Source organism: Rhincodon typus, chromosome 26 (genome assembly GCF_021869965.1).
Source record: "Rhincodon typus isolate 14 chromosome 26, sRhiTyp1.1, whole genome shotgun sequence".
In the NCBI taxonomy this organism is placed as follows: Eukaryota; Metazoa; Chordata; class Chondrichthyes; order Orectolobiformes; family Rhincodontidae; genus Rhincodon; species Rhincodon typus.
The window spans coordinates 18,333,232-18,346,000 of NC_063357.1; the positions used below are offsets into that span (position 1 = coordinate 18,333,232).

Consider the following 12,769-nt stretch of genomic DNA (forward strand, 5'->3'; position numbering starts at 1 on the left):
TTCTGAAGAAGGGTCTAGGCCCGAAACGTCAGCCTTTCTACTCCTCTGATGCTGCTTGGCCTGCTGTGTTCATCCAGAACTACACCTTGTTAACTCACGATGAGTGTCAGGTTACTTGCTTTTAAAAACTGCATTAATCCTTTGACAGATTTGATTTTTAGAACAGTTCTTTTCCCACTTCAGTCCACAATTTAAAACAGAAAAGAAAAACACAGTGTTTACAATTAGCAATCGCCCATTTATCTGATGCCATTGCAGCTCTGTAAATCCCGAAGATAGCATGAACTGCAGATGCTGGAGTCAGAGATAACACTGTGTGGAGCTGGAGGGACACAGCAGGCCAGGCAGCAGAGGAACAGGAAAGTTGACGTTTCGAGTCGGGACCCTTCTTCTGAAGAAGGGTCCTGACCCGAAACATCGACCTTCCTGCTCCTCTGATGCTGCCTGATCTGCTGTGTTCCTCCAGCTCCACACTGTTTTACCTCTGTAACCCTCAACTCGCTTTGAAGATGTAACAATGAAATCACTCTTTTGTAATTAGTTTTTTGATTGATTTTATTTATCTAATAAAGTCAGAGCATATTTAAAAACACAGAACAGTCACATCACAGGAAGGAAGCTTTGTAGCCCATCTAGTCTATGCCAGCCTCTAAAGGAGCAATTCAGCTGACGCCACTCCCCTGCCATTTTTTTGCTGTATCATTGTAATTTTTTTTCCTTTTTTTGGTTTGTGATTCAATTTCCTTTAGAATCCTGTAATTAAACATGCTTCCACCGCACCCTCAAGTTGTTAATTCTGTTGATGAAACATATTGATCATACTGCAGTATCTTGTCAGCTTCAAGTAGTTGTTGTATAATGTTGCCTGTACTAAAGATGGGGCTATAATCCTCAGAATACTTCTGAAGTATGAATTATGATTCTTTTTTGGGGATTAACAGTGACATAAGCACTATGTTATAGGTGCTCACTAGCACATCTCTGCCTCCTGCATCACCCTTAAGCTTAGGTGACTGGCTTTGGTTGACTAAACAGTGTAGGAGAGCATGGCGAGACCAACTGTAGTGTTCTTGACAATGAGGTACCAACTCGGTAGGGTTACAGAGCAGGAGTAAATGTGTGCCAAACAGCAGAAGCACCGTGCCATACAGGCAGAGTTAAGTGATCCCTTAAACAACACCTCAAGGATAGTTCTGCATTCCTGTTAAGCATGACAACAGACTAATGGGAGGAGGAGAAGACGTTGAATATTCCCACCCTCAACAATGGCAAAAGTCCAGCAAAGGTGTGCAAAAGCACAGGGTGAAGTGTGGGCAACCATCTTCAGCCTGAAGTGCTGAATACAAACTCCATTACAGCCCCCTGAGGTCCACTTCGCCACTGCTCAAGGACACTTAGGATTGGATAATAAATGCTGGCCTTTCCAGTGACCTGCACAGCCTAAGAATGAATAATAAAGAAAACATTGATTCTAGTCTACAGCCGAATTATTTCACTCCACATGACATCAAGAAAGAAATAAGCGTATTGGAGTGTATAGGCAAAGTCTACAGTCTCAACCTGTATTCTACAATCATTTTCCATCCCCCAATTTAAATTAAACTGATGCGGATACAAAGAACCGCCAATATTATTACATGAATTCTTTGCTGTCTTCCCTCTACTTCCCATCAACTGTTCTGGCTTAGGTTCTAGACAAGAATAAGAGAGTTTCTGAGGTACTGAGAATAATTGTACTGTTTAATTCACCTATAAATGTTTTCTTAGCCCCAGAGTGTGTGAGGTGATTATATATTCTCACTGCACCCATAAAAATGTTTTACACAATAGTTAATTAAATCATTTCAGGTGCTGTCAAGGAGATATGAAAAACTGTTTTCAGGCACCGGCACTGAGTAGTTGATGTTTATGTTAGAAGGTTGCTGTGGAAACATGGTGTATTCTACCACAGACTCCACACTCCAGCCTACACTCAGCCAATTGATAGCGTTTTCTGATAATATGGGGATGTACTGGTGCTTGATCAAAAAGCTTTGCCAATTGATTTGTAAAAACCTTTCATTGTTTTGTTTCATCACTGAACACAAACACTCATACTGTAATTCTGCTATGATAAAAATCAATTAAATATTGTCACGCTTGCCTTCATCAGCCGGAGCATCAAATATAAAAGTTGGTAAGTTACGTTACAACAGAATGAAACTTCAGTTAGGCCACATTTGGAATATTGTCTGCAGTTCTGGTTGCCCCACTATCGGAAGGGCATGGATGCTTTGGAGAGGGTGCAGAGAAGGTTTACTAGGATGTTGCTGATCTGGAGGGCTTTAGTTACGGGGAGAGGTTGGATAACATTGGATTGTTTTCACTGAAAAGATGGAGGCTGAGGTGTGACCTTTTAGAGGTCTACAAAATTATGAAAGGCATAGATAGTGTGGATAGTCAGAGGCTTTTTCCCAGCATGGAAAGGTCAACTATAAGAGGCACAAGTTCAAGGTGAGGGGCAGAAAGTTTAGGTGAAAAGTGCAGGGAAGATTTTTCACACAGAGGGTGGTGGGTGCCTGGAACACACTGCCACTAGAGGTGGTGGAAGCAGGCGCATTAGCAACCTTTAAGGTCTATCTTGATAGACATATGAATGGGAGGCGAACAGAAGGGATAGAAACTGCATATAGGCAATAAGTAGCAAGTCTAAATACGGATTAGAAATTGCCGCAGGCTTGGTGTGCCGAAGGGCCTGTTCCTGTGCTGTATTGTATTGTATTCTATAATGGAAAAATACTTGGGTTTAATTTAGGTTTACGTGTCTGCCATTTTATTCAGGGTTTAGCACATGGTACAGTGAAACACTTGTATTGGACCTGACTAAGCATCCTCAAAATATATTAAGAAGATAGTCTGGATGCTAACTTTTTCTTATTTTAAAGATAAATCTAAGGCGTTGCATTCCAGATGCAATTCAATTGGTCAACTATCGACTTTAAGCAAAACACTATTATTACGCTACAGTTAGAATACAGTCAGAATAAAAATAAAATAAATTAGCTTAACTGTAACTTTATTGAAATGCTTAACAAAATAACATATATTAACTACTACTAATTAACTCTTTCAATATAGCACCATGTCATAAACACACCCTCGGCAAAGGCGAATTCAGTAAAATAGATTGTCTCACATTCAATTCTAGCAGCAGGAAGAGAACCCCAGCTTTTTGCTGTAACAGAGAGAGAGGAATAAGGGCTTCCACTTCAACCTCCAAAACCCCAGCAACTGCTGAAAGTTATAACTAAAAGTCTTGGTTCTGTGAGAGCTTGACCCTACCCATTCAGGCTGCTTCTATTGTTCCAAATTTTTTAAATCAAACCTGAGGCCTCACAAGCTGTTTACTTTATTGGCTTTGGAGCAGACTGCTCATCATCTCTGTCTCAATTTTTGTTCATTAAAAAAAGGACAAAATATACTTCTTAAAGCCATAGTATCGCCATATCCTGGACTACAAGAAAACAAAAGTGGACTAGAAAATCTCCTAGTCATTGTGTTGTTTATTGATTGAGTTCCCAGTTAAAGTGAATGGTATTGCTATTACTAGCAGACCAGTTGAACAAATAATTTCGATCTGTCTTCACTAAGGAGGACACAAATATAACCTTCAGGAAATGCTAGGGGTCAGAGGGTCAGGCATGAAGAAGGAACTGAAGGAAATCCTTATTAGTCAGGAAATAGTATTGGGGAAATTGATGGGATTAAAACCCTGTAAGTCCCCAGGACCTGATGCTCTGCACACCAAAGTATTTAAGGAAGTAGCCCTAGAAACAGCGGATATATTGGTGATCGTTTTCCAGTATTCTGTAGACTCGGGAACAGTTCCAATGGACTGGAGGGTAGCTAATGTAACCCCACTCTTTAAAAAAGGAGGGAGAGAGAAAATGGGGAATTATAGGCCGGTTAGCCTAACAGCGGTGGTGGGAAAAATGCTAGAATTAATCATTAAGGATGTAATAACTGAGCATTTGGAAAGCGGTGACAGAATCGGTCCTGGTCAGCATGGATTCACTACTGGGAAATCATGCTTGACAAAGCTTCCGGAATTTTTTGAGAATGTGACCGATAGAGTGGACCAGGGTGCTTTAGTAAATGTTGTGTATCTGGACTTTCAAAAGGTTTTTGACAAGGTTCCACACAAGAGATTAGTAAGGAAAATTAAAGCTCATGGTATCGGAGATAATGTATTGACATGGATAGAGAACTGGTTAGCAGACAGGAAGCAGAGAGTTGGAATAAACAGGTCCTTTTCAGAGTGGCAGGCAGTGACGAGTGGGGTGCCACAGGGGTCAGTGCTGGGAACTCAGCTGTTCACAATATACCTTAACAGTTTGAATGAACGAATTGAATGCAATATCTCCAAATTTGCAGATGACACTAAGTTGGGTGGCAGTGTGTACTGTGAGGAGAATGAGGACATACTGGCTGAGTGGGCAATGTGGATAAATGTGAGATTATCCACGCTGGTCGCAAAAATAGGAAGGCAGATTATTATCTGAATAGTGACAGTTTAGGAAAAGGTGAGGTGCAACGAGATCTGGGTGTCATGGTGGAACAGTCGCTGAAGGTTGGCATGCAGGTGCAGCAGGTACTGAGGAAAGCTAATGGCATGCTGGCCTTCATAGCGAGAGGATTCAAGTATTGGGGTAAGGATAACTTGCTGCTGTTATACAGGGCCTTAGTGAGGCCACACTTTGAGTATTGTGTGCAGTTTTGGTCTCCTAGTCTGAGGAAGGACATTCTTGCTATCGAGGGAGTCCAGTGAATGTTCAACAGACTGATTCCGGGGATGGCAGGACTAACAGTTGAAGAAAGACTGGATCAACTGGGTTTGTACTCACTAGAATTTAGAAGAATGAGGAGGGATCTCATAGAAACGTATAAAATACTGATGGGACTGGACAGGCTAGATGAGGAAAGAATGTTCCCAATGTTAGGGAAGTCCAGAACAAGGGGTCACAGTCTAAGAATAAAGGATAAGCCATTCAAGACTGAGATGAGGAAGAATTTCATCATTCAGAGAGTGGTGAACCTGTGTAATTCTCTCCCACAGGAAGCTGTTGGGGCCTGTTCATTTGATATATTCAAGAGGGAGTTGGACATGGCCCTTGTGGCTAAAGGGATCAAGGGGTATGGAGAGAGGGTGGGAATGGGATACTGAGATTCCATGATCAGCCATGGTCACATTGAATGATGGTGCAGGCTCAAAGGGCCCACTCCTGCACCTGTTTTCTTTGTTTCTATTCCTTAAGGGTTTCTAGCTCGTTTCCAGACTTATGGCTTTTCACCTTGGATATTTTTAAATTCTACCAGAGTTTTACTCGTGTGTTGGTCCAGTAAATTTTCTCCTTCATGACCTGCTCAAAAAAACTGTCCAGCCTCTTGAATTTTCTTTCTGTTTTTGCTTTGTTGGGATCTGAAACCTCTTCCATTTGTTGCTTTTGTGGTTGTTTAGTTTCCACTACGTCCTGTGGGTATCTTTCACTAGATTGCTCCTCTATCATTGCTGGCATTTATATCTGAAAGGATGTCTCAAAAATGATTAGCAACTCATTGTTGTGTATGCTGTGCATTTCCATCTGATTTTAATGGTCTACCATTTTCTCCAGCTTTGCTTTGAACTCAAGCTGCTGTTTTTTTTTGGTAGCTGCTTTTGCTGAGCCTGACCAGTTTTACATGTAAATTACTATGGAGCTGCCTGTAAATGGGGAATCTTTCCATGGGTTTGATGATACAGATTAGTTCAACTTGCTTCCTTTCCTTCCATTTCAGCTCTTCATTCTATTTTGTGAACTGTGGAAAAATCTCCTAAAAGGTTTAGCAATTCAGAGATCATACTTTCAAGGTTGAATTATCCCATGCTAACAGTTCACCCTTTTTGAATCATATAATCATAGAGATGTACAGCACAGGAACAGGCCCTTTGGTCTGGCTCCTTTATGCTAACCAGGTATCCTAAACTAAGCTTGTCCCATTTGGCCCATATCCCTCTAAACCCTTCCTATTCATGTACCCGTCCAGATGCCTTTTATGGAGTCATAGATTGTACAGCACGGAAACAGACTTCTTAAATTTTACTTTCTCTCCATAACAGAGAGCTGAGATTTTAGCCACACAATGAGGATCTTCATTTGTGTAGATAACTTGGTACAGTTGAGGGTGATTTCTTTTAAGAAGGGAAGATTGAGAGACTTGATAACAGTGTTCAAAATCATGAGAAATCCAGCCAGAGTAAACAGAGTAAAATTGTTTCCACTGATGGAAGGTTCAAGACCTAGTGGGCACAGATTTAAGGTGATTGGAAATGAAAGAGTGAAGACATAAAGGAATGACTTTACACACATTGAGTGATTAGAACTTGAAATGGAAGGCCTGAGAGTGTGGTAGAGAATTAGATTGCTATCTAAAAGGAAGGATGGATAAACAGTCATGTGGAGAAGGTGAGGCGTATTAGTAAATAAATTGGTAATTAATTGAGGGAGGGTAGATATAATGGGCTGAATAGCCTGCTTCTGTGCTTTTCCCATTCTGTTTAAGCAGGAGAAAGACAGCCCCAGTGGTTACCTGGTTAAATATCATATTTTTGCTGATTAAGACATTTAAAAATCTGTAACCAAGGGAGAAAATGAAAATGTTAGAATTTGGACCGACTGTCTCAGACTGATTCTAAAGGAAAACAAAAGGAAGTACCAATTCCAGAAGCTAAACAGCATTAAAACTGAGAATTTACACCTCCTGGTATGTAAAAGCCAGCGGCACTATTAGAAGTGAGTAGTGTTGTTTTTGACTAGCTTAATCAAACTGGATGAAGTATACAATTGTCATACTTCACTGAGGAGCACACTGGAAGTCAAGACCTGCTATTCCCGGAATCATCGCAGAAGTTAAAAATGTTATCAAATCTCACAAAATTCCCCAATTTACCTGTCTTTTAGTCCCAGGTTAACAGAAAGCACGGGCCAAGTTTCGGAAATAGATTCTAGCTAGAGGAAAGAACTACTAACTGTCAACAAATAACTCTACTTGTTAAAATTCTAGCCTCCCTATATAGTCCTACCAATGCACACATATAGAAGGACATACAAAATTGGTTTTATGGGTGGTGGGAAAACTGGGAAGGCAGTTCCATGACCCCTGTCCACAGGGTTCACTCAGATGATCCTTTTGTTTTGGTTCATCAATGTCTTTCTCTCTCTTCATGTGTTTCCACTTCCATGCAGGAGGCACAGTGTGACTGGGTCACAAAATATAGAGTCTCTGATGTATTAATTGAAAGCTTACATCAACTGGTGAGGGGAAATAAACTGGCTTTCTTCAGGCTTTGGTTATTTTTTAATGCAGAGAGAAGGACACCATCTCCCCTTCTGAAGTTCCAAAAGCTTCTGGCTATATTGTCCAAATGCACAAGTTGTTCAACTATCTGCAAGCCAATTGCATAATTGATGGCAGGATTGCAGTTCTGAGGAAGGGTCACCAGACCCGAAACATTAACTCTGATTTCTTTTCACAGATGCTGCCAGCCCTGCTCAGCCTTTCCAGCATCTTCTATTTTTGTTTCTGATTTACAGCTTCCTTAGTTCTTTCAGTTCTATCTGAAAAAAGGGAGCCTGCTAACAATGAAAGCAATTGTCAATTCTCTGAAAAACATTTAGAATCTCTGTTAAGAGGACTTTAAAATGGAGGTGCTTCATGTATTTCAGTTCCTGAAGGAAAAGCACTGTGATGCTTCCAAGATGCTTAACTTAAGATATGGCAGTACAGACAGTGGAGTATTTTAATGCTCAACACTATCATGATGTCTTTTCATTTTTTATGTTTATAAAATAGTTATGTTTTGGGACTATATCTTTAATAGGGGGGTAAATTGAATGGAATTATGAGACCTGTATTTTAGTCAGCCTGACATTAAACCTGGGTGATTTGATTATTGAATGTTAAAAAGGTCCCAGATTGTGTTATGAGCAAGAAAGTGCACAGTGGCAACAGCTTCTGTGATAATGGGGGAAGAACTCTGAGCCTCCAAAGTCCCAGAAAAATGTTCAGAATGTTGGCTTGCAAATAGTTATGCTTTAAACTGTCCATTTGACTCTAAAAGGAAAGAGAATTGAGCTCTTATGGATAACTAATCAGCAATTCTATATGGACATAGTACCCATGTGATTCACATTACAATGGAAATGGGCTTTGAGATGGGAAGGATTTCCAAGATGTTGCTAAGATCTCTCAGACACAGTTAGTAGTGCTAGGATTCAGGGCAGGGAGACTGCAACTCAAGGCTAAAATTCTCAATGGTTCACTGTGCTGAATACAGTAGGAAGCTCAGGCTTGAATTGAGAAGACCAAATTTTTGAGAAATTAGACTGAGGCTAGAAGTTTTGCCTAGCTATAGCTAGAGGATGAATCTCCAGGAAAGCTTTCACAACGAAAGAGAGTTCTGGAGTTAAAAACATCCAGGCTGGGAACCAAAAACATCACAAGTAAACACATGAGGGTTAAGAATTGTTTTGGACTGATTTTGTGAGAACTGAATGTCTGCTGGAAGAACAGTATAATAAATATCAAATAGTGAGTTGGTTGTATTAAATATTTGTTCAGTAATTTAAAGCATTAATTGCCTATGATGATAGGGTTTAATCTGTAGACTATTTAGTGTTTTGTTACAGTAAATGTCTTTAAACATAGATCCTGTTATTTTATTCTTTCTTATGACCTGGTGCAGAGGAGTGAATTGGCTGTCCTCTTTTTAACCTCCATGATTGACTACAGCAAAGATTTACTGTTCTTTGTTAACACAGAGCTAAATCTCACTCCAACTGGTTCACCAGAAATAAAGTAAGGAGCCAATTACAAGGCCTTCTTGAGTGAAAAAAGTAAGGGGAATTTTACTGCTTCCTGATTTGAAGAAAAATAATGAAGATACGACATAAAACTCAAACATGCAGACATTGGTACTAAGTTAAAAGGGGTTGTGTCCAATACAAAAGGGAAGAAAGAATATTTAATTTGAAGTCCTTGGCGTTGCCTTGAGGTGTAATGTGTTAACCTGAGACCACAATTGGTTAGTGTATCCTGGATCATTCACCAGTGTGATATTGTAGATATCATTGAGTTCTTGGAGTTTAGATACTTCTCAAACTTGTGCTGTTAGCATTTGATTTATTTATCCCGAACAAAGGCAGAGAAAGACAGAGAAAGTTTCTTCCAGTTCTGCTGTTAAAAATTTATTTCCTATGCTTTGCCAAAGTAATAGTTTGAAATAGTGGTTGTTTATGTATTCCATGTTTGGGGCTATTGTTTCCAAGCTGGCTAATTATAGATGAGTTTCATCTCCAATACGTGAAACTCATCCCTTCTGGTGTAAATTGAAAATTGGACATATGAGTCTGTTCATGTCAGGCTAGGGTTTAGGTCTCTTGTAATAGAAGTGTTACTTTCAGTTCAGACAATCTTGTTTATTCCACATTGATTTCCTTACCCACTATGACAGAACCAACTTAATATACAAAATTCCATGCAAGCACTGTGACAGCCAGTACATTGGACAGACAGGAAGAAAATTGGCCAGAAGGGTACATGAACACCAACTAGCAACAAAAAGACACGACCAATACTCACTCATCTCCATTCACACGGATAAGGAGAACCACCAGTTCGTTTGGGACAACACCAAGATCCTAGGACAGGCCAAACAGAGACAAGCACGGGAATTCCTAGAGGCCTGGTTCTCCACTAAGAAGGCCATCAACAAACACATAGAACTAGACCCTATATATACTCCACTGCGAAGGAAAACCAGAAATGAGGTAATGAAATCCAACGGACCCCAGAGTTTAAATACCAGGCGGGAAAACACAACAGCGCTTCATCAGAGGTTGCACTGATGATGTTATCCAGCAGGATAATGAAACGTCTGTGAATTAATGAACCAGCTCGGCAAGTGAACCAACCACAGATTTCCTGGAGCTTATTGCAACAAGTGTCAGCCATATTGTCTTTTTTTTTCCCCTTTTTAATGCCATTTCTATCCATGGAAGTCCAAGGCATTAAAATCAGATAATGGAAGTCAAAAGTTGATTATCCATAGTCCATCGTTATTATGGTCATCATTTAATGTCTATGAAGCAATAGTAATAATCTATTGAATCTTCAGCTCATATCTTCATTACTACCTCAGACCATTCGTTTGTTGGAATCACACTGAACAATGCATGTATTTAGTATTCATTTGTTTTAGGAACTATTGACTCCACATGTGACTGACAACTGTGTGTCTTTACAGGTTAAACATGGGACAGAATGATGTTCTCACCTTTTATGATGGGGATGATCTAACTGCAAGATTATTGGGCCAGTACACAGGCACTCATCATCCTTTCAAACTGTACACAACCATGGCAGATGTCACCATTCAGTTCCAATCTGATCCGGCAACCAATGTGTTTGGATATCAACAGGGATTTGTCATTCATTTCTACGGTGAGCCAAAGATTTTGTTTGTCCAAATAAACTTTACAATTTATGTCTTTGACTGAAATCCAGCAGATCCTGGATAGAAACTGCACCAAGGATAGGTCCAGGTTTGTTTGTAGAATATATCTCTCATATATATGGTAATTCTTTACACACATTTCAATGGGGTATGATTCAATCCTTTTCCTCAGACCTCCAAAGAAATGACAGCCGCTAATTAGACTGTGGTAAATGTTTGCCACAATAATTACTATTATTGTAGTGCTCATAGCTTGAGAGCCAATGTCATTCATTTCTCTCATACTCCTACAGATTTTGTTCATGAACTTTATTCCCCACTGGCATGAGGTGTGAGAGAAATAGGATTACAGCTGAGCAGTTGTAATGAGTCAGGAGTGTTGTGCAGTCTGAGCTATGCATGTCCCCATAGGCATCATCAATCACAGCTGTCCTTACAACTTGGAGGCAACACATAAATCCTTGCAGAAAACAAGCTCCCTCAGACAAATCCACTGAAATTCTCATATTAAGAGAAACTTAAGCCCAAGTATTAATCTGCGCTTCATTTCCTGTCAATCTTCCAAGAATCTGGCATCGTGGTTACTAGGCAGCTTCCAAATGTAGCTGCTGTGTCTTCCAATCCTCCCATTACCATGGGAGGTATTTGTTCCTCCAGTTTCCCCCACCTGCTGCGCTCAGTCATTATTCCACATGCGATGGGTAGAAAGTTTCCTTAATCGTTAAAGGTCAGTCCTACAATTTATTACTGAGCCACTAATTGCCTTTGTTGTTTCATTAAGCAGAGTCAATTTAAGAATTGTTCTAGCAAATAGATTTGACACATAATTATAAAATCCTCAGCTGTGTACGTCAATCAAAATAATTAAAACTGCAGAAATCATGATCTAAAGAGACCTGCTTTAATCTTCTGAATGATTGATGGTACTGTATTAGAACTGGAAAGTCACTCTGATTTCATCTTTCAAGATGATTTTGGCTGCAATTTTCCAAGGAAACTTAATCAGAACACTCAGGGATTTTAGCATCATTAGCAGAATGTATCTCCTCTGATAGGAATAATGTGAGGCAGTATACAGAAATCAAAGCTGGTTGTGTTCTCCCTATTCACCCTTAAGTTGGGTCTCCTCTTCATTTACATACATTGCTCCAGCACTTCCAATTAATCTTTACTCCCAGTAAAAACTGTTGTTGTAATATTTCACAGTTCATTCTGAGAAAGTGTCAAACTTTGTTTTGATTGAGGATATTGTGGATCCAATAGCCTGTGCTCCCATGCAGCAGAGCCTGGACAATGTTCAGGCTTGGACTGATGAGTGCCAAGTGACAAGTGTCAGATAATGATCAAGTCAAACAAGGGGAAATCTTACAGTCTCCCTTTGACATTTAATGATATTGTCATCACTGTATCCATCATCATCAACAACAAACTCTGGGTTACAATTGAGCAGTAACTTACCTGGACCAGCATATAAATACCATGGCTACAAGACCAGGTTAAAGGCTGAAAAGTCTGAGGTAAGCAACTCATCTCCTGACTTCCCAAAGCCTGTCCAACATGAGCAATACATAAGTAAGGCATGCTGTCCACTTGCCTGGATGAAGATAGTTTGCCATGTGGATACATCAACATCTCTAGGTTCCTCTCCATGTGACACATCATGAAAATCAAGATGTTAATGGCTACTTAGCCTCCATCAGTCTGGAGCCTATTAAGGCAATTAAAGGCCAATTAAGGCCAGTGTCCTGAGACCAGGTGGAAATGTTGGCTGCAGGTCCACCTCCTTCAGCAGTCAAAGCCCAGTAACAGATTTGGGAGGAGGGGGTGAGGAGGAAATACTAGTATCCAACAATGATTTAAAAGACCCCACCACAACTTACCCACTGAGGTGGTCATGACTGTGGCTCCAGACCACCGTGAGCAGAAGATCATCTTCTGTTGCAGCAGCATTGTGATTGTGGCCAGTTACAGTCTAATCTTTTCCAAATATCTTCAGAGGGCATCTTCTTCTTAATGTTCTTTCTCCTACATACATAATCAGCTCCCACTTCTGTGATCAGTGAATACTGGAGGATCCTCTGAGTATCTGTCAGCCTGGAAGTCTGCCTTCCATCTTTAATTAGGCAGTGATCATAATCCTGACCCCTAATAGACCTCATAATCCAAAACCCTAATGGACCTCATAATCCTGACCCCTAATGGACCTCATAATCCTAATCCCTAATGGACTTCATAATC

The 12,769-nt window shown here is 40.2% G+C and overlaps 1 protein-coding gene across 1 annotated transcript in view; it reads left to right on the plus strand.

Annotated features, from left to right (window-relative positions):
* LOC109930302 (seizure protein 6 homolog) overlaps window positions 1-12,769 on the plus strand; it is an 834,907-nt gene that overhangs the window by 768,740 nt on the left and 53,398 nt on the right. The window contains exon 9 of the mRNA XM_048612359.1: window positions 10,322-10,518. Within this exon, the coding sequence (XP_048468316.1) occupies window positions 10,322-10,518 (197 nt within the window). The remainder of the gene's footprint in view (window positions 1-10,321; window positions 10,519-12,769) is intronic.